The 26,149-nt window shown below is 39.2% G+C and overlaps 1 protein-coding gene and 1 pseudogene across 2 annotated transcripts; both read right to left on the bottom strand.

Annotated features, from left to right (window-relative positions):
- Positions 1-266: 266 nt before the first annotated feature.
- On the bottom strand, positions 267-4,984 carry LOC144659583 (macrophage-expressed gene 1 protein-like; annotated as a pseudogene). The gene is made up of 3 exons (XR_013571928.1): positions 2,795-4,984; positions 1,728-2,017; positions 267-426 (listed from the first exon to the last, which is right to left on the bottom strand). The product of XR_013571928.1 is annotated as a macrophage-expressed gene 1 protein-like (transcript).
- Positions 4,985-5,583: 599 nt separating this feature from the next.
- On the bottom strand, positions 5,584-24,782 carry LOC144659592 (E3 ubiquitin-protein ligase arih1-like). The gene is made up of 18 exons (XM_078520063.1): positions 24,387-24,782; positions 22,441-22,508; positions 20,957-21,047; positions 19,485-19,556; positions 19,200-19,292; positions 17,383-17,438; positions 17,077-17,143; positions 16,588-16,694; positions 15,346-15,388; positions 15,144-15,215; positions 10,287-10,364; positions 10,042-10,094; positions 9,534-9,591; positions 8,641-8,724; positions 8,486-8,548; positions 8,285-8,398; positions 7,795-7,907; positions 5,584-6,699 (listed from the first exon to the last, which is right to left on the bottom strand). Exons 1-18 carry the CDS (start codon positions 24,612-24,614, stop codon positions 6,612-6,614), a joined length of 1,548 nt encoding a protein of 515 aa, XP_078376189.1. The 5' UTR covers positions 24,615-24,782; the 3' UTR covers positions 5,584-6,611.
- Positions 24,783-26,149: the final 1,367 nt, after the last annotated feature.

Raw genomic sequence — 26,149 nt, forward strand, 5'->3', positions numbered from 1 at the left:
CATATTTTGCTGTTTCATTTGCTAATTTCGCTGCCGTAATCGACTGCCTCGAAAGGTCCTTGCAATTTTAAAGTATAGAATTGTCAGATCTCGGTGCAATTTGCACTGTTTATTTGTGTGATGTTGAGGAATATGTGTATAAATACCTGGCGCGGACGAGCCATTTTTGACAAAATTATATGGCTGCATTTCCTCCGCGAAGATAGGAAATTGTTAAACTAAACTACAAAGCAACTGTAGTGATAAGTTCGAAGAACAATGCACAGGATAAACCTCCGACTCATACTTCATGCAAAAAAGTCGGTATCTCGAAGAGACTTTGATTTGTTGTGACGGCGCCAGGCGATCACCATGGCAGCAATTAACAAACCAGCCAATACCGTGATGCCAATTCCAGCCTTGGTGCCAACATTGTTTGTGACGGAGCTGTACAACAAAAAAAGACATAAAATAGTTTTTATTTTCGCTACTGAACCGCAAGAGGATAACAACAGTCCCTTCCACAAATAACAGTGCAGTCAAACCTAGTTCATTGAAATATTTTTTTGCTATATTCAAAGCTTGGTGGATTTCCGGCTTGTCGTGAAAACGCCTTAATATGCAAAATAAGAGAAAAACAGTAGAAAGCATCCAGGAATGCATACGTCACATCGGCCCATTTCCTAAAAAATAATCATTGCCAATTGATCCGTTCTTAAACTCAACATGTCATTATAACACAGTACCTTTCTGGCTTACTGGCAATATAAGTTTTCACAAGTTTTCTTAGTTTAAAGCTAATAAAAAGGAAATCCGAAGTGGATAGTGTCTGGGGTCGTTGTGTATTCATTTTAGGTAAATCAAATTCTCACTTTCTCTCTTTTCGCCCAGGCGTAAAAGTCAGTGAGTACCAACGGATTGTTAGTGGCCCATACGGCAAACGCTTTTCTTCGGTTTATATCCGCAGCATAAAGCGACTGGGAGTAACTCTTCTCATCCCTGGATGGGATGCTAGTCAATCACAGCGTTACCCCCGTCCCATGCACCATTTAATTCGCCGGTACACATCTATACACCTAGGTGGAGCGAGGCACTGTGAGAGTAAAGTGTCTTCCCCGATAACACAACACGATGATCCCGACCTAGAACCCGAACCGCTCGATAGAGAGTCCAGCCTAATAACCATAAGGTCACCGTAGGGCAACCTGAAGAAATGCAGGAAAAAACTGAAATAGACTAGCATACCACGAAGCGTATAGCAATGACTTCCATCCGAGGATACCACGGTCGTGACACCGTGGTTCAGTGTTCAGTGCGAGCACTGATTACCTTATTATAGGAATATCACGAAGCATTTTAGCAACGCGAACAAAATTTACCTGTAATAAAAATAAGGTGCATTTTCGAAAAAATAATTTTTAAAATTCGCGTTAATAATATGTTTCGTTTATTACCTGTAATGAGGTAGTTACTAGGCTTGTCTGATCTCTCTCAGACAGAAGTCAAAATGAACGAAAACCTAAAACTGAGGGGAGTATGAGGGAGAGGGGCAGATTATGCCGTTTTATTGGCTGTTTTCTTGGAATTTTGATGGCTTGTGTCTATGAGGAAGGAGAAGAGATTCAGTAGTAAAATATACCGTAAGAGAATGAAGAATGCAATGTCTGCAATGATGTCACTGCTTTCTCCGTTATTCACTGTTTCTGTTCAGTTACACTACACCAATAAACTGGATCAGTTATACTTACTTCTTTGTTGTCAACTCCCATGTGGAGTTCGAGCGTTTAAACCAGGTCTGACCAGTGTCTTGGTTCTTCAAATACAAAGGCCAAGATAAAGCTTCAGGCGCACTTATGTATGGAGGTCTTCTGATAGTTGGTAGCCCCTGGCTGTTTAGGACATCAGTCGATTTCACACAGACATATATCTCGCAATCCTGCTCCACAGCCCCCAGATGCAAGAGAGTAACCGGTTGGACAGGTTTTAGGCCAACCAGACGAAATCGACTGATTGGCAAACATTTCCAAATTTGAATGACCTGAGAATTATCAGAGAAAAGAATTCAGGCAACATTTATCTGCCATAGGTTCCACCAGCAGAAGGGCTTCAGGCTTAGTCACAGCTAATGCTGGCATACTTTGTCTGTGGGTTCTATCGCACGTGTCATAGCTTGGAACAGCGGTCAGATTTTAGGCTGTTGTGCATTGTGGTTCTGGCACCAAAATTACCGGCTAGTCAGTTACGAGAAATGGCAACTCTTCGACAGCAAATATTTGACAAATTATAGCATTTAGAAATTGAACGAGAACTAGCAAACCTACTTAAAGTTGTCCTGTCGGATACAAGAATCACCTCTACAAAAACTGCGTCTTCTTCACATAAGTCTCAGCGAAAATGTTCTGATAAGTCAATCAGACGTTAGGTAAATACCGTGACAAGAGAAGAAACCTATGGAAAAGTCTTTCCTCCTTACTTTCCTTCTCTCTGTTGGAGCCCTTGTTTCTCAGGGAAGGGTAGTCAGGGATAGTCACTTCGATTAATGTTTGACTTTATGTTCATGACTAAAATACGGCGAGTGAGGTTTCCAAAAGTTGTGACCATTGAATGTTTTTCGGCGAACAAACGGATTGGGGACTTGACCAATCAGAGAAACTGAAATCTTGCGGGATTTTTACATAAGTATGCCTGTGAGGATATCAGTACAAAAGGAACCGACGAGTAAGTGTGAAAGACAGATACTTTTCGCCGAGGCAACACTTTACATACACCCAGGGGTTCCAGGGCTACTCATCAATTTCACTAGCAATGCACTCACCTCTTGCGAGAGGATTCCCAGCATTGCAACTGAAGAAACCACCAAACGGTACAGACTGCTGGTAACCAAGTTCATAATCATCACTCACACAGACCTGCATTGTGGCTCCAAAGCGCAGAGGGTAGAACTTTAATGGACAACTGTGACCCTGAGTCACCGGGTTCTCTGACGTTTCGCTGTATAGTCCTCCAAACAGATAACCAGTATTGGCAGGCACCTGACCCTCAGCTACACACCAGTAGGACGAGTAGCTTGCGTATCCGCAGTTATCCTTGCAGCTTTTAAAAACCCACCAACCGTGACAGTCACGATGACAACTTTGAGGAGTACGTCCTTGATGAACCAAAACAGCTTCATAACCATCGCTGCACTTGAAGTCGGACGTCAGAGGGTTCTTTTGGAGCAGGGGCCCGCATGGATCACCCGCAGGAGAGTCTTCGGATTGGCACGTTTGATAAACGCCCCCAAAAGTGTAGTTGTTGGATGGACTTTCGCAAGATCCATCATCTAGATTGGCTTGGAAGCTAAAGTTTGGAGAGTAAATTTTGGTGCATCCTTTGATAGTGTTGTGCTTGTAGTACTGTTTTATTGCTTGTTCAACCACATTGGCTAACTCATAAGTTAGCCCTTCAGACAACTCGGGTAAACTTCCGGGTGTTATGGCGTAATGCAACGGGTCACCGGACCGATCAATTGTTGCACCAAGCTCCTCTGGTTGTCGATCTTTCCACTGATCAATGGTTAAATTTACTCCGAGCAGTGGTTCACCAATTGCAAACTTCGTGGAGTCAATTGTGTTTTTGGTGTATTGATCCAAAATCTGATTGTCTGTCACCTGACTGTAACCAAGTTTGAAACCAAATGCGCCATAAAAGGATACACCAGCTATTGCCATGATTTGGGTCATGTCCTCTTGAAAATTCGCAACAAATTCTCTAGTCAAGTGATCCACTTTAGCAAGAACTGCACCAATGTCGACGCTTGTAATGTAGTGCGTTCCAAAATCGCGGACCAGTATTTGCGCGAGAAAGTTCGCGTGCACAATATTGTTATGCTGCAGATGGGACGCGATTTCGAGTAAACGCGATTTGAACTCGGGCTTAAGAGCGCTGTCTGGTTGAAGTCTCGCCAAGTACTGTACATAGCGCATTTGGACTCGAGTCGTAAAATACTTGTCTTGCACTTGATGCTTCTTTACGGATTCGAACTCAGACGAAAACGAACCGCTAACGCTGCCAAACCCAATGCTTACCGAAGCTCCAGCGTTTATAGATCTAGACGTCGTCGATGAGTAGTTTGTCCAGTGATCGAAAAATTCGGCGACCTTTTCCACTGTGCTTGCCATCACAGGATAAAGGAACACATTGTCGGGAATGAGAAACTTGCCGCCATCGGAGGTTTTGCACTTGGAATAATTCGACAGTGTAACAACACCCATGTGTAGATTTCTCAAGTTGTCCCAGCCACTTCCTACTTCGAAGCGATAAACTCCTTCGCCACCAGGGCAGTTCAATGAATGGCCAAAAGGGGACACATGCATGGAGCGACTGTAGACTACTGTAGAAAACAGCCCACAAGCTAGCAAAAGTCTTGCTTCGAATGCCATTGCCTTACTATGCGCTATTGTAAAACGAGTGCTTAAAGGCGCCCGAAGAAAGACGTTTTTCGTTCAATTTGCTTTCGGTTTTACAAGGGCTAGCTACTAAGGGCAACCCAAAACCTTTCATCGGAATTTATGCTTATGTTAGCAATATCCGTTGAAAGTAGCTTTACCCCACACGTAGAGCTTGTTTGGGCTCCGTCGTAACGCCATATTTCCTCCACAGCTGGGAAAAATAAAGAAATGGGGCTATTTTTAAGAATTATTGTTTGCTTATATGGCCCGAGCGAAGTGGCGGGAAGTTATGTCGATGAAATGTATATAGTGAGGGAACGGCACAACAGTCCATGTACCAATACTATTAATAGCAATCAAAAGCCTCAGAATCAAACTTGTGATCGCGGACCAGTTACTATTCTGATTTGTAGTGTTTGTCTGGCCTCTAGAGCAAGTGTCAACTATAGTCCCAAGTCAGCTGAGAGCTTTTCATTGTCTAGCTGCCTTCTGTGTTTGGCGAGTCTCCTTGCTTAAAGCCTTAAAGCCTTTCTTTCAGCTTGTTTCGCAATCTTTACTCGTTGGGGAGCACAGACTGCGTGACGAGCTAAAAGAAAGTCTGCGTAGGAGGCTAGCTTACAAATAACTGACGAAAAAAGAAAATTGCTTAGCAACACTTTTACCATATAACAATAGTTTGTGAATTTGTAATGAGTCAGGAATGTTTTATTTCCAGATGATTGTCTTCTTACAATCAAGATATGAATCCGGAATCAAAACGTTCCACTGCAGTACGCTATTGGGAAAGGATGAAGGCAGCAATGTTAAGCGAAGCCTTGAACAAGACTGGCGATACTTTTCAAACCTAAAGGATTGACGGCACGCGCTCTTGCTGCGTGCGCTAAGTTTTACAGTGTTGCTTTGACGCTAAATGGCAGGGAAACTCCAGGAAGGCGTTGCTTTTGTGTAAACGTTGTTCCAAAATCGACACATGCCTCTTTGCAGAGGAGCACGTTTGAGGTTTTTTCAATCCATCCCACAATCAATTTTAAAATTTTGAAACGATGGTATGAAACTATGCTCATGTAATAATCAAATCGATTTGCACAAGCGCGTTTTTTACTACAATTACTAAAATCCATCTCTCTCTCTCCCCATTACCTCTCACTGGAAGATCTAAGATGAACGACAACAATTTAATAATTGAGTTTATTTACAAGCAACAGCATTTCCAAAAGTAAGTTAAAAGAAGCGTGGAAACATACATCAGGTTGACACAAGATCAGTCAACGAAAGGGAAACTTGTTTACACTCTAGACATGGAGAAAACACATCAACTGACATCGCTAGGTTATCAATTATCTATCCTGTATACGAACTCACGGTCTTTCCAAAACCAAGTTAATTTCCTTGATGCAACTGTTACTGATAGCTACATGCACTGGAAGAAGTTTACTGTAATAAAGATATTCCCATACTGCAGCAGTTCTTTTTTGACGATCGATAGTTACTTTGCTGTTTGGTTAAGCCACATAGAGGCATCTTTTTTTTGGCTCTTTTAGGAGAATACACGCGAGCGGCTATATGCTGCAAACTTGATCGACAAAAAAAATCATTCAACCAATCACCTGTAAAAATGACTTACTTAGCAAAAACATGAACGCTTACTCAATCTTGCATATCATTTACTCGTTTACAACAGAACTCCAATACACGATTTACGTGACAGTACATGTTCACACCGTCTTAAAAATTGCCAAAAAACTGTCGATTAACAAGTCTTAAACCACGGAAGCAGTCCGGTACGCCAAACCGAGTTGCTACTTTCCACTTTGCAGGGATACTGTAAGAGGGAGGACCTCTTGACCCGCAGCTTAATACGAGAGATTTCTTTTGTGTTCCTTTGTTTCGAGTCTATTGTTTTAACAGTGTTTAATAGTCACACTACGAAAAAGCAAGTCTGGAGCAGGTCAAGAAAGTGTTTGGCTTAGTGGTACGCCAGGATACGGACTACATGAAGTACATACATTCACATACAAGAAGGAGGGGAGGAAGTCTACCAAAGAATTTTATCGATTTTATGTACATTTCTAAGTAATTTTCTAATAACATTTGCAAATACGAACTTTGACTTTTATATAACAGTAAGTACTCTGATCCAGTTAACTGCTTTTATATCCTAGCATTACATTATGTCTCTTTTATCTTTAAGAATCTAAGGCTTTAGTCGTAATCGATGTACTCCCATACTTCTGTCTCGTATCCCTCGTACACGTGGTCTAAAAGTACCTTTCGTCTCGCTTCGCAGTACCTGAAGATAATGATAAGAAAAACAACCGTTAAATTGAATTTCACGAGCCAAAACTAAAAAGCGAACTCGAGTACCAGTCTTTTCATTTAACATACAGTAAAATTCCGAAAATAAGCCTCCCCCCCCCCCCCAAAAAAAAAACCCAAATCCGAGTCAGACGAATTAAACCCCAGTATACTAAATAGTCCGGGATTGAGTTCGTTTGCAACGTCTCATACGCAGAAATCCTCTCGAAAATAACCCTCCCGAATGAGCAAGTTACTGCTATAACAAGGGGCTGTACTGTAGTACAAAGTACCATTAATTCGGTATTTTGGTTCTGTCTGTACATATCTTGTGTATATTACCTTGACTCTGAAACTAAAACTACACTGGCTCAGTGGAGAAAATTCTTTCCGGCAAGGTGTGTTCTAGACTCGCCACAAGTCGACTCTTTTGAGCGACGAAGTTGCGAGAAGCGAGCTGACTACCGGAAACGGGCTTTGAGAAAGTCTAGGTGTGTTCTGGCAAGAAGCCTCCTACAGCAAAGTAAGAGGACGACTAACGCAAGAAGAAATGATTGTAAATCATCCTTCGGCTCGCTTATCACCCTTACGAACCCAGTAAATCAGGCAGAATATCTGAAGTGTTGAGAATCTGACCACACGTAACGACACCCGCAGTTTCCTTTTTCATTATTCATGTGGGTAGTCGCGCTTTTCTCTCAGATCGACTGCTAACTTCTCTACACTGCATCGCAGTAAGTTCAAACGGGCAGTTCATGTGAATTAAGCACCTGAGGGCCGAGTTGTTCGAAAGCCGATTAACACTAACCCAGGATTAAAAGTTTATCGAGGGTTCAGTTTCTCTTGTATAAAAGCGTTTCTATAGTTTGAGATTAGTCGATGTCAAAAATTGAGGAAAAATATAATCAGAAAACCTTACTAAGAAGTTAAAAAACTGAAATCAAAATTCACACTTATCCTGAATTAGCTTAATCGTACTTTGAACAACCCGGCCCTGATCGTCTCAGGAAAACAGTCTTGTCTCCAAAGGACCAAACAAGGATAAATAATAGACAAAGGTGTAAAAAGAAATAACAACTGAATAGCGTACCTGTATTTATCCTGCACCTTCTGTTTGATATCTGATAAACACTCGGACGTTATGTCACGCTCAAGGTACTCAGACAGAGTTTCTGTGGCCATCTCCAGATCTTTTTGATTATCCTGTGTTGGAGAAAAAGTCCACAGTAAACAAACTAAAAACTTTCTCTCAAGTACATACACATTCAAAGCCGAGCACTTTTCATCATAACGTTTTATAAATAAATGTCAAACATGCGTTGAAATATCAACAAAAAGCGGATTTCAGGTTGTAGAATAGTGGTCCGATAATAGCAGAGGCTTCCTTACTCATTGCCATACATACATGTAGGTTAAACTTTGTTCCTCGTTACGCTCATACCGATGTGTGACAAATGCAATGTGTGTGGCCTCGTGTGCCTTTTACGAACGTTTAATAGTAAAGGGAGACTGTATAGTGAATGTAAAATAAGGATTGACAGAATGAAGCGCTGTACAATCAGAGGCGAACTGTTACGTACCTCAAAGATAAGCGATTGGTTGGTTTTCTTGAGGTAGAAAGCGAACACGTAAGTGTATTTCAGTGTGTTTCTGCACAAGCACAGAACGTCTACAGCTTTTCGGAGAAACTGAACCTGAAAGTAAAGTGTACAAAGAACCTTTAATAACGCTCTTCACCAAAATAAGCAAAAAGTAGACATAAAATCGGACTAGGAACAAACCTCAATCCACGACATGTTGTGTTGTTGCATCTCCTCCATCTTCTGCTTCACTTGAGCATACAACTAAAGAGCAAAAGAAAAATAAATAAATAACCAAAAAAATAAAAATAACCAAACAAAGTGTTTCAAAATGTGTCGAATTGTCATCCCCTTACCTTGGTTTCAAACTTAGCACTCTGCGCATGATTCATGTAGCGATTGCAGTAGAACAAGTAACGCTCCAAGGCTTGCCGTGATTTCTAAAAGGAAAATTTGAAATGAATGCCTTAAAAAACCTACAACCATTCAGTAATCCCACTGCAGATGACTTATTTACACGGCAGAGGAACTAGCAATGACACGATACTCATCGTGAGCTCGTCAATTATTTTAATTTACTGGGGAAAAGAAGCCGGAAAAATTTAGGACTTCAACGGGATTCAAACCCACGACCTGTGCGATACCGGTGCTATGCTCTACCACGGAGCTATGGAGCCAGACATGGGAGCGAGGTCATTTTTGTGTGTTCCACAAAGTGTGGCTTCCTAGCTCAGTCAGTAGAGCATTGCACCGGTATTGCAGAGGTCACGTGTTCGAATCCCGTTGAAGCCCTGAATTTCATTTTTAGGCTTCTTTTTCCCAATCGCCTAAAGCCTAGTTTATATACAGGAACAATTTTTATGTGACAATTATTATTTGTTGACAAGCTGGCATGTCAGCTATTATGTGACAAATAAAAGTTGTCACATAGGAAAATTGCTTGTGTAGACGACTCATCGCGTAAAACGTGGCAAATATTGCGTCGGCATATGTGGTCCCCAATCACCCAAATTCCCACCGGGCACTCTGCGCACGTATCTCTGCGCGCATCTCTACCGTCCAAGGTCATTACTGGTGTACTAAACTTTGGACTGCTGACAATTTATTGTTTTGTCATTGACACAATCAAATTTATTTTTCATATAAAAATTGTCACATAAAAATTGCCTGTGTAAAGTATAACCACGGCTTAAATAGTTGACCGTGCCATTGCTTGACTTTTGAATTGAAATCTAGTACTGGTACTTACAGCTTGCGCATCTCTGGCCGCCATAGCATCTTTTTCATCATAACGATTACAACTGTACCTGAAAACAAACGACAAACCAAAGTGAACAACATTCTTAAGCTCTCTACAAATTGAACATGAATAGTCTCTGGCATTTGACAAAATGAAGAAATTTTTTAACAAGGATTTCTTGATGCATAAAAAAATTCCCAGAAGTGACATTAAAATAATGTAAAATTGGAAAGGAGAGTTTATATTTTGAGTTTGAGATCTGTAAGTAAGTGATCAGTGTCCAAGGACTGGGAATAAAACATTGTGAAATCAGTCTCTTAAAAAAGAAAGTTTGCATTCTGTAAACACCACTTGGGGTATACAGGTACCACCCAGAAATAGAAAAGGTAAAACTTTCTTTGCACAAGTTTTTTTTGTCATGTCAGATTTAAGGTATATCTTTAAAACATCAATCACAAACCTCAAATTTAGTTTTGCTGCATCTCATAACTACTTCAAAATTATAACCCATTCTTACCAACTTGATCCATGTGGCTCCCATGCTCCAAGGCACATCCAACAGAAGTCAGCCTTTAGAACACAATAAGACACCAATAAGACAACACATTAATATACAATAAGACGAAATAACACAAGTTATTTTGAGTTTTTAATTTTTTATTGTAAAATTAGATTTAATGGAGTTTAAAGTGGATACAAAAACCAATGGTACATGTAAGAGAATGTTTTTGATTAAGACATGATCCTGGTGATAACTTTTACCTTGCAGCTGTTATTGCGACAAACCATGTGATTACAGCCACCATTCTTTTCTATTGTAACATGGCACTTAGGGCACTCCTATGTGTATATAAAAAGAGATGGACATGAAATTAACATTAATCAATTATCTTATACTAAAGGGGAAAGAATTAAACCTAGGCAGATGAAATTTTTCTTAGAATAGCAATTTATGCCTTTACTTGTGTAGTGGAGAAAAAAATTACTAGCAAACTAAACTCCAGATCGAGGTGGAGTCAATCACTGGCTGGGATCATTGTGTTGTGTTGTGCCTCTCTCCAGCCACTGGAGTGAGTGATATAAGTGGGTACCAATAAACTCTGAACAGAGCCTGATAATATGCTGAGGGTAATGTGTGATAAACAAGAAGCTCTTAGAGCTTAAAACTGCGCTGGTCACGTGACCACCCTAGGGGTAGCCATGGGGGGAGAATAAAAAATGCACCCCACCCCCTTATATCCCCTTTATCTGAGTCAAACAATGTTGCGACTGACAAGCAAAATGGTAAGAAAACACCTTGTGTGACATTTCATGGTTGACTAGTTCCATCCGCAATTAAATATTTTTCCTATATGCTAATGCTGGCCAAATTTAATTCCCACGATCCTGATCCGTAAACCAAAAAAACGCTTATCCGGACGACGGGATTTTTTGGGCGAAGGTTTACAACAACTGCCCCTGGGTCTCCGAGGATAAACTTTACAATTGATAAGTACGTCTGGCTTCACGCAAGGAACGTAAATATCCGTGAGAATTTTGACAGTATTCCCCATTTGCATAAAACTGAAAATGACCCAATGACAATGTTTCGCAGTTTCTATAAAGTTACTACTAGTTTTAAACCTCTTCAACAGTTCAAAATTTATTTGACCCTGTTCCGGTTTTCGTATTACAATAGGCGGTTGTAAAAATGCAGCGTCTGACAAACTTTGTGTACATTTCATGGTTGACTTGTTCTAGCCGCGATTAATAATTTTTCTTATATGCAAATTCTGGCCGAATTCCCACGTGCGGACGCTGAAGCTGTTTTTAGAACATAGGGTATTTCCCTAGCATACCGAATGACGTAAGCGGTACAAGTCAGGGCATGTTTGTGAAGGGAAGTTTTCTTTCTCTCTAAAATCCTTTCAATGACACAGGCCCAAAAAAAAAATAGATTACCCTTAAGAGAAATACTTTGCAATAAATTTGTTTAGTAAAGACCAAAGGATTCGCAAAGATTTGAACGGTAGCTTACATAGCTTTAAAACATTACGTGACTTGAGCTCTAGCCAATCGAAAGTGAAACTTGTCATGTCAGCACATTCTTTTACACCAACGTAATGGTATTTATTCACAGATTCTGGCCCGCTAAATTATATTTCTCTTTGAAAGCGTGGAAATTTAGTATTTTCCATGGACTAAACGCTTCAAAATGGAATAGTTCACAATAAACATACTTTATAAAGACAAAAATAGAGAAACTTTTTCCATTTGTTACTGATTTGTAGCTTCTAAACATTACGTGACTTCAAGCTCGACCGAGTGGAGGTCTGGGACAGGTCACCGACAAAACGAAAAAAAATAATAATAATAATAAACCCCGTGCAGAGCAAGAACTGCGCAGCGCAGTTAATAACAAGAGCTCTTAGAGCTTACAACTGCGCTGGTCTCGTGAGCACTTTAGGAGAGCCATGTGGGGGGAACAAAAAATGCACCCCCCTCCCCTTATCCCCTTTACCTGCGTCGAACAATGTTGCGACTGACAAACAAGATGGTAAGAAAACACCTTGCGTGACATTTCATGGTTGACTAGTTCCATCCGAAATTAAACATTTTTCTCATATGCTAATGGTGGCCAAATTTAATTCCCACGATCCTGATCCGTGAAACAAAAAAATCTTTTAAATCAGCATCCAGTGTTGTCTTGAATTACCGTTTAAAGATTGAATAACCAGCTCCGAAAATGGAATATTGGAGCAAATAATTAAATCAAATTTGAGAAGAACACTGGACCTGTGTTTTGCTGAATGGGAATTCCCCGGGGAATTAATTTACCAATGACGTAACCCTTGGAAGTCAGGGCATGTTTGTCTCAGTGGTCTTCCTTCAGATTTCAGAAATCCTCTAGATGACACAGCTCCAAAAATTTGTAAAGCTAAAAAGTCGAACATTTTACACTTAACATGCTAGGTTAGTTTCCATTTGTAGCAGTTAAGCTTTCAAAGCATTGCGTGATTCTTGCCGATCGTTGCCTTGTGAAAGTAGAAATTTGCTAACGCCAGCACATTCCAGGACACAGACGTAATGTAAATAAATGTAAATCTTGCCCACTAAAGCGAATTCTTCTTTTAAAGCATCAAATTTTAGTATTTTCTTTGATTCAAACCCTTCAAAATACTTCACACTGAATTTTTTAAGTAAAGACCAAAGGATTCGCAAAGATTTCAAAAGGTGGCTGGATAGCTTTGAAAAATTACGTGACTCGAGGTCTAGCCGATCGAAAGTGAAACTTGTCATGTCAGCACATTCTTTTCCACCATCGTAATATGGTATTTATTCATAGATTCTGGCCCGCTAAATTATATTTCTCTTTGAAAGCGTGGAAATTTAGTATTTTCCATGAACCAAACGCTTCAAAATCGAATAGTTCACACTAAGCATACTTTATAAAGACAAAAAAGAGAAAATTTTTCCATTTGTTACTGATTTGTAGCTTCTAAACATCGCGTGATTTCAAGCTCGACCGAGTGGAGGTCTGGGTCTGGTCACCGACAAAACGAAAAAAAAAAAATAACAAGAGCTCTTAGAGCTTACAACTGCGCTGGTCTCGTGAGCACTTTAGGGGAGCCATCTGGGGGTAACAAAAAATGCACCCCCCCCCCCCTTATCCCCTTCACCCGCGACGAACAATGTTGCGACTAACAAACAAGATGGTAAGAAAACACATTGCGTGACATTTCATGGTTGACTAGTTCCACCCAAAATTAAATATTTTCCTTATAAGCTAGTGGTGGCCAAATTTAATTCCCACGATCCTGATCCGTGAAACAAAAAAATCTTTTAAATCAGCATCCAGTGTTGTCTTGAATTACCGTTTAAAGATTGAATAACCAGCTCCGAAAATGGAATATTGGAGCAAATAATTAAATCAAATTTGAGAAGAAAACTAGACCTGTGTTTTGCTGAATGGGAATTCCCCGGGGAATTAATTTACCAATGACGTAATCCTTGCAAGTCAGGGCATGTTTGTCTCAGTGGTCTTCCTTCAGATTTCAAAAATCCGTAGATGACACAGCTCCAAAAATACGTAAAGCTAAAAAGTCGAACATTTTACACTTAACATGCTAGGTTAGTTTCCATTTGTAGCAGTTAAGCTTTCAGAGCATTGCGTGATTCTTGCCGATCGGTGCCTTGTGAAAGTAGAAATTTGCTAACGCTAGCACATTCCAGGACACAGACGTAATGTAAAGAAATGTAAATTCTTGCCCGCTAAAGCATCAAATTTTAGTATTTTCTTTGATTCAAACGCTTCAAAATACTTCACAGTTTTAAGTAAAGACAAAAGGATTCGCAAAGATTTCAAAGGTGGCCGAATAGCTTTGAAAAATTACGTGACTCGAGCCGATCGAAAGTGAAACTTGTCATGTCAGCACATTCTTTGACACCAACGTAATGGCATTTATTTACAGATTCTGGCCCACTGAATTATATTTCTCTTTGAAAACTGACCCAATGACAATGTTTTGTAGTTTCTATACTGTTAGTACTATTTTTGCCCTTATTTTGGCTTTCGTATTACAATAGGCGGTTGTAAAAATGCAGCGACTGACAAACTTTGTGTGACATTTCATGGTTGACTTGTTCCAGCCGCGATTAATAATTTTTCATATATGCAAATTCTGGCCGAATTCCCACGCGCGGACGCTGAAGCTGTTTTTAGCACAGAGGGTAATTTCCCTGGCATACCGAATGACGTAAGCGGTACAGGGAATGTTTGTGAAGGGAATTTTTCTTCATATCTCTAAAATCCTTCAACGACACAGCCAAAAAATAGATTACGCAATAAATTTGTTTAGTAAAGACCAAAGGATTCGCAAAGATTTGAAAGGTAGCTTATAATAGCTTTAAAACATTACGTGACTCGAGGTCTAGCCGATCGAAAGTGAAACTTGTCATGTCAGCACATTCTTTGACACCAACGTAATGGCATTTATTTACAGATTCTGGCCCACTGAATTATATTTCTCTTTGAAAGCGTGGAAATTTAGTATTTTCCATGAGTCAAATGCTTTAAAGTCGAACATCTCACACAAAACATTCTTTGTAAAGACAAAAATGAGAAAAAATTTTCCATTTGTTACTGATTTGTAGCTTCTAAACATCGCGTGATTCAAGCTCGACCGAGTGGAGGTCTGGGTCTGGTCACCGACAAAACGAAAAAAAAAAAAAAAAATAATAAACCGCGTGCAGAGCAAGAACTGCGCAGCGCAGTTAACTAGCATCCCATCCAGGGGGAGTAGCAATACTCATGGTTGCTTAATGCTACAAAACTGGCATAACCACTAGCCCTAATGGGTAATGTTATCCACTGGCTAAATCATTATCCACTGGATAGCAAAGTTTGTTTTGTCAGCACTTATCCACAGGATAGTGATTTGTATGGTGGATAGCATTATCAACCCTTTCAACAACTGGGCCCTGGTGTGGCCCACTTTGGTCAGACTTGACTTGCTTAAGCTAGTAAAAGTGACCTCTGGGCTAGTGAATCTTACACTATGGGCGCATTTTTTATTCACAATTCTGGAATGAGAATGGTCAGAATGCAAATGAATGTGCAGTTATGACATGGAAACAAACCTTTGTGTTTGCTGATATCCAGTTTGATGTTTCACTATCGTCATTGCACTTCTTTATCCACTTTTTCAGCCACTGCAAAATAAAATGACTGAATGAATGAATAACATACACACGACATAACAAAACAAAACAAAAATAGCCACAGAAGTTATCTTATTACTATCATAATAAACAAATTAAAAAGAAAATCCAAGTAACTTACAGAACATCTCACAGGCTCATGGACAGGTTCTCCACAGCCAAAGCTAAGAAAAGTAACACAAGACAACATTAAAACTTTGCTACATGTATCAATTAAATACAACACTGTCTTTTCTTCCAGTCAGTACACACCTGTAGTATGCTTTTTTTAAAACAAGATCCTTATCATAACAAATAATTGAAACCCAGTTCAACCCATTACATCTTTTACTACATGTATGTACCAATGCAAGATAAAACAACTAAACATGTGATAAACAAAGAAATATGGTAAATGTTATTTGGTGGGTAAGTGATGTAAGTGAGTGATGAAATTAATGTTCCTTTGTCACGAGCGTGGGACAAAGAAAAAATCTCAGTCCCGGACAGGAATTGCACCCATGACCTCCAAGATACCGGTTGGCTGCCCTAACCAATGAGCTACGAAGAGAATCTTGGTGAGCTAGGCCATTTACTAGGTTCATATGTGACACGTCCTGCATTCTGCTAGGATCAGCAATGTCAAAAGTGTCATGTGTGTGATTAACAAAGAAAGATGGTAAATTTTAAGCTTGGTGAATAAATGATGAAGATGAATTTACCATGAGCATGGGACAAAGAAAAAATCTTTTTCCCACACTGGTGATAAATGAACATTTCAACTTCACAACTAAACATATTGTTATAATGTCTCTTGTAAGACTGCAACATGTAAACATCGAATTGACCACAGTAAATGAAATTTCTACTGGCACCTGCATCTTGTAGTACACATAACATATGACATAACATAAAACTTTATTTATCCTCGAATTTAATATAGCTAAGACAAGCTAGTTTCTTCGAGAAACAAGTGAAATATATATTAAAAAATAAAAATAAAAATAAGTAAAATAGAAATAACAATATTATTATATCCGTTAACTACTTGCACATTAAAACTATATAAAAATACAAATTTACAAAGTTTGTTCTATTCACCCCCTCCCCAATGATAAAAAGTCTTAGCTAAAAGTACATTGTCGGATTGCTGTAATGAAGTCATTTAGTGATGTCGCAGTTTTTATAATTTCTGGTAATGAGTTCCAAGTCTTTACACAAAATAGAAACCATTAAGAGCATAGCAGGATTGCTTTAATTTAGCTCAAGAAGCTGACTTTTATTTTGTGGTAGTGCAAAGAGGTTATTTACCATTAAGAACAATACAGTATTACAATTCCAAGTAGTAAACATTGTAAGGTTTATGATAATTAGACAGACTCACCAAAATGTGTAACCACAGAGGCATGTTACAGGTAAAGCATCATGGTAGTTAGCTTTCACAGCATTTTGACAGTCGGGTCCTGGGCACCAACTCATCAGTCGATTGCTCTATAAACAAAAGTAAGCAAACTTGATCCCATATTCTTAACTCTACAAATAAAGTAGTAGTAAAAACTTTATTTTAATAGGCTTACTCTATCTACTTCTGGATGGTGAATGGTGCATGTTTTTAAACAAGCACAGAATTTGTGAATTTGGGATTATACATACATGTACATATTTTGCATGAAAGATTTTATTCAACTTTGCTAAATGTTGTACCTTAACATGCTGATCAAAATGGGGGTCACTACGCTTGTTTTTTGAGTTATAAGCCCTTTTAATTTAGTTAAAACTGACACTTTTAAGAATAAGTCGGTAGGTGGGAAGGAACTCAAGGACGAACAATACACTGTAAAAGAATACTGGATGATTTTAGATAAGCACTTACCTCAACAAAGCTGTTAGCTATCAGATGGTGATATCGTGCTTTCACTTTAGTGTCTTTTACCACTTGTCTGCCATTAAAAACACAGTGTGATTATTTAACAGAGGTGCAAGCCAAGGAAATATCTTGATTGTACTTTGACCAACTAGGCTGAAAAGCACTTTACTCTCTGCTGTAATTAATTTTGTGGTGGAGCTTGAACTTACAGTGAACAGAACAAACCAATCCCATGTACATGTATGACATGATGACATACTTGAAAAGGTCTGAGAAATCATCTGAAATCATCTAAAATCTCACAATACTTACCCTACAAAAACTTCATCTACAAGGATGTCACACTTGTGAGCAGGACAAGAAATGTTCTAGTAAACAAGAGATAACAATTTCAGTGTACATGTAGTTGAACAATTGAAGGCTTAAGCACAAGAAACGCACTTTGTGTTTTGGCCAAATTGAAAATTGTCACAAACAACTCCAAATTTCGCATGCAAGTTCGTTTACGTGTGCTCAACACTGCCCTGTATTTAATTTTGCTGGTCTTTCCTTCGTTTTCGAAAAATAACACATGCAAAAAGACAAGGTTTTTGCTTGCGCGGCGTCTTTTGACTTTTCTTTTACAAACGATAAACAAAGGAAACCTTTTGTTTTTCAAGACGATGAAGTCAGCTAAATTTTTAGGGTTACAGTCCTAGCCCTAACGCAAAAGGTAACACCAAGGCCGTAGGGTCGGGGTTAGAGTTTCAGATTAGGGTTACAGACTCAGCCCTAACGCAAAAGCCTAGCCCTAACGCAAAAAAAAAAAAAAAAAAAGTTTAACACTAACCCCAAGGGATTAGGGAGTTAAGCCGTTTCAAGTTAAGTTTAGGACCAGAGTCAGCCTCAACCTTTTATAGATCGCGCTTTTAATGCAGTAAGCTTTCACGCCAGTTTGCTTGCAGCTAGCTTTTTCTGCAGTCTGCTTGCGGTTAGCTAGTTTTTGTTGTTTCGGGCAAGACTATTTTACTATGTTACCGTTCGCTGTAATTTGCCGAGGTGAAAGTGAAATAAAGACTGATTGTTGATTGAATACGTTTGCTCATGTTGTCACATTATACTAGTTTTGCTTTCAGTTGAGTGCCGCCGGCTTGCTCTCACTTCTATCTCCACTCCTTACATCATCACACATCTACAAAATCCCGCGAAAACAAGATAAACTTATGAGGTTTTCGTTCGCACGAATCGATAGATTGATTGATGAATATTTAATGAGACACAGAAAATATTTTGCGAAGGGAAGGTGCCCTGGAGAACCTATAAAGAATTTTTTAAAGTCTAAAACCAGGTCACTTCTCGGCAACTTTGTCGCGGCAGAACCCAAGCGGATCCTGTAAAACTCGCGTTGACAAAGTTCCCGGCAAGAAACCTCTTGTTTTAGGCCTTCTATGCTGCCAGGCTCAAAACTACCTTGTTTGCAACGTTTTTTCCGAAGCGCTTAACAGTGCTGTTGTACAAAACAAAGGCAGAAACATCACTCAGTTCTTCGAGCGATGCTGTAAACTTACGGGTATTCAGACTTAATGATGTCCTTCAACCACCTGGCAGCCCCACTTACGCTAAAACTAACCAAAGGCTTCAAATGATTTTCAGGAACAAACGGCCATTTTTTTTCTCTTTCCTCTCACGTGACACCTATCAGGTGACATCGCGTCACAATGCCGGTGTTATCCAGTCCTTTTCGTAAAGCGAATCCTCAAAATGGTGGCTAGGAACTAAACGCATGGCTCTGACACGTTTTCCAACCTCCCCGGACAGTTAAATAACGCTAGAAGGAAGGATTTACACGCGATGTGTCGAAAAACTCATGCTGCTGGCTGACTGTGGAGAACGTAAGCTTTGCAAAACGCCTTTGTTCTTTGCATACGTAATTTCTAAAAAACTAAGCTAGATTCAGCGAATTTGAATACAGATCAATGTTAAGCACACGTAAACGAACTTGCGTGCAAAATTTGGAGTTGTTTGTGACAATTTTTTAATTTGGCCAAAACACAAAGTGCGTTTCTTGCGCTTAAGCCTTCAATTGAGAAATAAATTAAGCATGTTAACATGAACTTTTGGTTTACAAGGAGCAGTGACCAACAACTTACCTCCCCAACATGCTCATCCATAACTTTAGTTGTAATGTACTCCTTCCAACATCTAGGACAAAACCTATGACTGCATTCTAAACCAACAAATGTCTGTAAGGCAAATAATACAGCACACAGTTAGATTCCACGTACAAAATGGAAGGCCAGCTGATTTTACATGTACTAAGTAGTTTTCTGTTAACTTGTTACTTACTTACTGCCCATCATGCCTGAGTTGCACATAGAAACTAAGAACTACAGCGTAACACAGTACATGTCATATCAAAGGAACTAAGTACTTACTGATACATGGGTGGTTGACAAGCAAATTTCACAATTTGCTTCTGTTGATGCTGAAGATGATCTTGTGCTTACCTAATTGACAAACATACATACATTCGTAAAATTCCGGTTATAAGCCCTTCGTAAGGGTTTTGGGGTGGGCTTATAAGTGGAGGGGCTTCACATCCGGGAGGGCTTATAAGCGGGATAAAAAAAAGGTTCCACAACGGGCCACGGGAGTGTTGATTGAAATACGTTTTAAAGTTAAAAATGCACAATAAAGCAACATTTAGCCCTGTTCAGTACTGTCATCTGGCAGAGGGGGGCTTATATCCGGGGGGGGGGGGGGGGGTTATAATCGGATGTATTTTTTTGTTTCCAGGTAGATGGGCCTATAACCGGGGGGGGGGGGGCTTATAAGCGGAGGGGCTTATAACCGGAATTTTACGGTACTTTAAGCACAATTCTGGAGCCCCCCAAAATAAGAAAAGGATTGTGTAGTTAACGTAGAAGCCCTACACAAAAAAGAAGCCTCAGGAAATAGGGAAAAAACAAATAGAAATAATTATTTAACTTTCTTGTGTCCACCTTCTACACACCAGATTGAACTGGGATTAGAAGTGTTGTAAGGATGGCAAACAAACTGTAGAAACCAGTGAAAAAAACCTTGGAGTAAGGACAAGAACAAACAAACTCAATCCATTTAGAAAGCTAGGTCCATGATTTGAGCAGGCGACAATGGTGAGAGGCGAGTGCCCTTACCACTGCACTATCTCCGCTCCTCCTGTATGGCTGTATACCTAACTATTGATAGCAGGATCAAGTTTAAAGTTAGATTGACAGCTTTTTTATCAGATTTCTGTGAAATAGTATGTGCTTCATTTTATAATCCAGCTAATCTAAATCCATGATTAGCATGAGAAACTTTGCTGATGGTAACTTCTAATCCAAGAATAGAGCAAATAAGCTTTTGAACAACCAAGCTCTGAGTGACAGACTGACTAACTTAATTCTCTTCATTCTTAGGTAGTACAGAGTTTTATCTCCTACCGTCGCTTGCATCTAAGCGTGAACACTCGCCGCCGAAACATGATCTAATTGGGTATTAAACGTGGCATGATTCGTCATCAAACGTTGAAGTTTGACAGACTGTAACGGCAACTTTTGTGCCGAAAGTTCAACACATTTCGGTTTCGAAATGGCAGAAATATTGGATATGAAGACTTCTTCCGACAAATTGATCCTGATCTCTGTCGATATGCAGTTGCAGGTTCACTTGAATCACTTCTGGTGTAAAGTTTCGCCTGTACCCAGTGTTTATGGCGAGCAGTTTGAGCGAGAAAGTTGCTGTTACGGTCTGCTAAACTTCAACGTTTGATGACCAATCATGCCCATTTGATACCCAATTAGATCATGTTTTGGCGGCGAGTGTTCACGCTTAGATGCAAGCTACAGTAGTTTACAACGTAAACTGATCAACTGAAAATACTAACCCTTTTACTAGGAACAGGTCTTGAGTTTGTTCTATTTGGACTAACTATATGTGCTTCGGAGAAGAGCCTGTCTTGATCTCCACTGTAGTACCTAGAAAAGCGAAAGCAACAAATTAACATGTATTGCTCAGAAAAGCCAGACAAGTTTTAGTCATTGGTGTTGTTTGTTGATTTCTAATGAAAGAAGAAAGTTTAAGGATAGTCCCTTAAGTTTATCTCCTCTTCCATGTTTAACTTCTTTGTACATGTCATGGCCATGATCACAGTACAAGTACAGTAGAGTGTAGTACTCTTGTCAGGGATTCCCTGATTTGTAGCTTGTAAGACAGCTAAATTTCAATGAATGAACATTGACATTTAGCAGCCACAATGTGTAATTGTTCCTGTTGTTTGTTTTATTGTTCTTTCAAAGGGTAGCAAGTCATTCATGTAAGATCTTGTGAGAGCTGCTACCCCATCCACATAAATACTGTAATGCAGTTGTATGGTTTAAATAGCAATACAGTCAACTCCTAATAGAGAAAGTCTGTAGAAGCAGAAGTTATTTAAGTATTTCTTATTTGCCGGGACTCAAACTCCCGTCTGTTATAACAGGGTGTCTGTAATAGTGAGGTGTCTGCAAGGTGGGAGTTGACTGTAATCGGATATGATGCTTAGATCAAGAAAAAGAAATCAGTGATCTGCCTAACTAGTATTCATTCCTGGAGCCAAAAGGAAGGAAAATGTACTGGTCTAAGTTCATGACCTTACTTTTATTATCTGCTATTCACAATTCAATAAGTTGCTGACTCATATTGTTCCAAGTAATGGCATTTTCCGAAAGAAAAGAAATTTCAACTTTGGGGATACTAGTATAGACGTTGCAGGTTAAATCCATCTTCAGATGAAATCCATTTCCGACCTAAATTAATCTGCTTCAACACGAAGATAACACGTTTACAATGACCTTATAACTTGAATTCATTAAAAGAAAGTCCAATAGATTGTTATCTTCAGGTTGTAACAGATTAAACAAGGCTGGAAATGTACTTAACTTGAAAACTGATTTAACCTGCAACATAGCCACTATGAGGTCATGAAAAAATGCTTTATGACAGCAAAGGTAAGTACTACCATTGGTTGGTTTTATCTATTTTGTTCTTCCTTTGCTTGTATCTTAGTCCAGAGACTTAGCAGTGAGTCTCATCATTATAATTTCCTTAGTGATAAAAATTTGAAGCCCTGCGCAGCGTAGGTGCTGAATGTATAAATGATAAAAATGTAAATACTACGCTGTAGTCAAAAAACTATTCCCGACGCCAAATAGTTTTGTCCCCCTGAAGAAGGCAGCATTGCCGAAACGTCGGGAATAGTTTTTTGACTACAGTGTAGTATTTACATTTTTATCAATTATTATTTCCTTGCCTAACTATAACTGCCGAATCTGAGGACTGCACTCCAGTGACGTACTGAGTGGTAAAGAGCTATAACAATTCCCAACTAACCTTTCTAGTAGCTTTTCTTTATCCCATTTAAAATGACTAAGAAGAATCCTGGCTGTTGGTCTTGGTAACTGTTGCAATAAAAAAAAAACATGGAAAAAGTTATGAATCAGTTGAAAACAAGGGTACTGCAACGTCATGACTCTGGATATAACAGCATTTCTAAAAAGCTATCATGCCTTTGTTACATGTAAAATATGCAACCTGTAAACATGCGTATTACAGCATGTTGATGTACATTTGAATTGAGTGAGACAACATTGTGTAATGCTAAGAATTGCTGAAGAGTTAATGGCAACAAAAGTTCTACACAACAGTATCTTTGTGTAATATGTCCGCCTCGGGAAACATTGAGATTTGAGGGAGACAAAATTAACTGGTTTCCGGAAGGACCAGTCACCAAGTGATTCGTTATATAGTACAACAAAGACTTTAGAAGAACAGCCGTCGGCGGTCAACAATCGTGTGTAACAGTGCACTGTTACCCTCTGACATCATACATCCTGTAATGTTGCCTGCTCAGGAACTTTTGTGGGAAACAGTTTCATTGTTACATGTCATGTGACCTTGAAGTAGCCAATGACAGCGCAGACTGTTGGGGAAAAATTTCAGCTATATAATAAATATATCTTATTAACCAAGCACAAGAATTCAACTGGCAAAATACTGGGTACTGACAGAATGGATTGAACCCATGAGGTTCATACACAAAAAAATTAAGGGTGCTATTATTCCAGTATGGTACTTGCATTGGTTAACAAATGACTTATTGTACACTAATTTACAATTGATGCTTGTAAGAGCTTTAGAAACTTGAACCCATCCATGATCTGTTAAAGAGCATCCTGAATTTGTTAATAGTAACTACAATCCTTAAAAACATTATTGTCAAATTCTTTGCTATTCAAATTTGCTAACACGTTGAACAAAAGATCTTATTGTTTCAACAGCCAACATAGACCAGGTTGGCACATAGGTGAGAAAACACAAAGAACTGCTATACTTTGGTTTCAAAGTCTGAATGGCAATATGAGATGTTTGTGTAGAAGCTGGTGTATTGTGCTTCAGTCCTGTAAAAACAGTGAATACTTTGGATTACTTTGTCAAGCAAGAGCTCTGAAAGACATCAGGCAGTGCTGAATGCGAAGGATTGATTCTTGATTCTCCCGCAAGTATTTAGCTTTTCAGCCTTGAAAATGCTTTGCTGTTAATGGTATGTGGACTCTTTTTAAAATAAAAATCATCATATAAAAAAGGGATATTTTTGCTTATTTTCAACTCTAAAATTACCATGTTACATTTACTCCTCAACATCATAAAATGCATGTATGCATTACAACCCTCTTGTGCATTTCCATGTACCCTTAAGCTTTAACTATAACTTATACAACATGACAAACAAGAATCCTAACCAAAAATGACAAGTTCAGGCAGAAAGATCAAGTAATGGTAGGTAATCAATGAAAAAAAAAAATAGGTTGAATTCAAGAGCATTTCACCAGATCGCATTCATCTAAAGAGGCAATATCTTGCTTGAAGCAATAGCAAGAGATACATGTACTGCCTGAAAACTCAAGAATCACCACCAAGAGTAATTATAAGCTTAAAAGGTAAACGTTGTAAGAAACTAATCTTCCTGTTTCGATTTCTGCTTAGGTCGACAGGAAACTGGGCAAACTTCGAATTTGGTCGTGGAATTAGCAAAAAGCTAAAAATAATATTCAACGCCGTTGGAAATGATAATAAAAATATAGAATTAAACGTACCATATATAGCTCGCTAAATAAGATTAAGCTACTTAAAACCCTTAGTTATTTGCGGCTCTATGCCCGGTTGTTTCAGAATCTCATAGAAAATATGAACAAGACGAAGCATAATTTTCATTGTTGATGTTTGAATTGAAAAATAAGTAAAGTCTGACGTACTTCCACGAAACCCGGGGACCTTACCTGAAAAACATTATTAACTTCGTCGATAATATCGTTCATATAACTGACTAAAGCTTCAGGGGTTAGACATTCGTAATGGAAATCGTCATTTATGTGAGGTCTCTTTGGTGTAGAGGGTTCATCGCAATCGATGTCGAAGTCACTTTCGTCGCCTTGCTCGGAGCCTGATTCGTTATAGCTATCTTCGTGTTCGTCGTCATACATCGCATCATCGTCTTCCGAGTCCATTCTTGTGTTTATAATATCCACGTGTCCGGGAAGTAGGTTGAAAAGCAGTAAATAATGGCCACAAATGTTCCAGAACAACACTGACTTTCATTTATACGGAGGAAACCATGTACACTTTTTGGGATTTGGTCACATGATATATCAAGCTCTATTGTGATTGGTCGAAATACAATACCATTGTGACGTTATCGATAATCGAGATTTCTTGCATTTCATAGAGGGTCTGGGAACAAGGAATTCACTCTTCCTTTGATGACAACACAGTGACATCATTTTCATGTAAAAGTTAGTTATAACATTTCTGCAAGTCATCTGTGAAGTCTGTTATTGTCTTAATTTAACACTGATTTGTCCCAGTATAAAAATTAAACGCGGCCTTTTCATATATAAGTCTAGACGTACGAGCGCGCGCGAGCGGCACGGGTCTGTCCAAAAATAGATATGACGTAATGCATTGCAATATGATTTCCCTCGTGCAAGCACGATCGAGTACAAGTGCACGTTTCCATGCTTGAAGAAGTGTGTCGAAGATGAACTAAAAATGCTTCAAGCGAAAACAACTCATCAGAAACAAGACTGAAGAGCGGATCAGATGATGATCAGACTGTGTCACTGTTCACAGCCTTCCATTCAATGATTGTCTCGTATTTTTGACATTTCTTTCGACAATTTTATCATTCCTCCACGCCAGGGAAACCGGGTTCAAGATTTCATACAAACGAAAGTTTTTTTATTGGGTGTTTTTCACGTTGCGAAATAGAGAGGCTGTGAACAGACTAGATCACAATCCTTGATCACCGTATGATCAAAGATTGCGTGTGGTGTTCGTACCCAAGTTTTTGTGATGCAAAGTGTCACTGGAAACTTCTTGATCATGAGCACACTTTGTAGTGTACTGAGGGGCCATATAAATATTCACGCAGGTCACGAGACCAGTAGAGTACTTGCTCACAACTCACCCATGCACTCACGGACAAGCGTTTTGCAACAAAACAAGGCAGCAACGAACACAGAAACAAACAAACAAAAGCATCATTTTATGATCTCTTTGGATCTTCTCTTCTCAGCTATAAAATGGTGCGAGGGGCATGCTCATCCGGGAAACATTTCGATCAGTATACTTTTGCAAAATTCCTTGTCTGCACTTTCCGGCCCTATTTTTCTTATTCCGTAATGATTTCACTTAACACTGTAAAAATTGATGTTAAAACTAAATTTCATGGAGCCTGCGAGAAGAATCCGTTTTATTTCCGCTCTTGAGCGTGAAAAAAGAGCCGGAAATCCGTCTGCTCTCCAAAATGTAACTATCAAATTTTGCATCAAAACATTTGACGCCGGTAGCTAGACGGCACCTCAATTCTGGACATTGTAAAAACTGATACCGGTACCCCATTCATGACCAAAACGCAAAAACAAAAGCTTGGCTTCTAGTGTTTGTTGCCGAGTATATTGCCCGGGGGGGGGGGGGGGGGGCTACTCAAAAAAGTTTTGTACGGGGAGGCTCCGCCCCGATCTCTAAGCCCTTACCCTTTTAT

This window comes from Oculina patagonica, chromosome 1 (genome assembly GCF_052425735.1).
Source record: "Oculina patagonica isolate OP01 chromosome 1, crgOcupat, whole genome shotgun sequence".
Lineage (NCBI taxonomy): Eukaryota > Metazoa > Cnidaria > Anthozoa > Scleractinia > Oculinidae > Oculina > Oculina patagonica.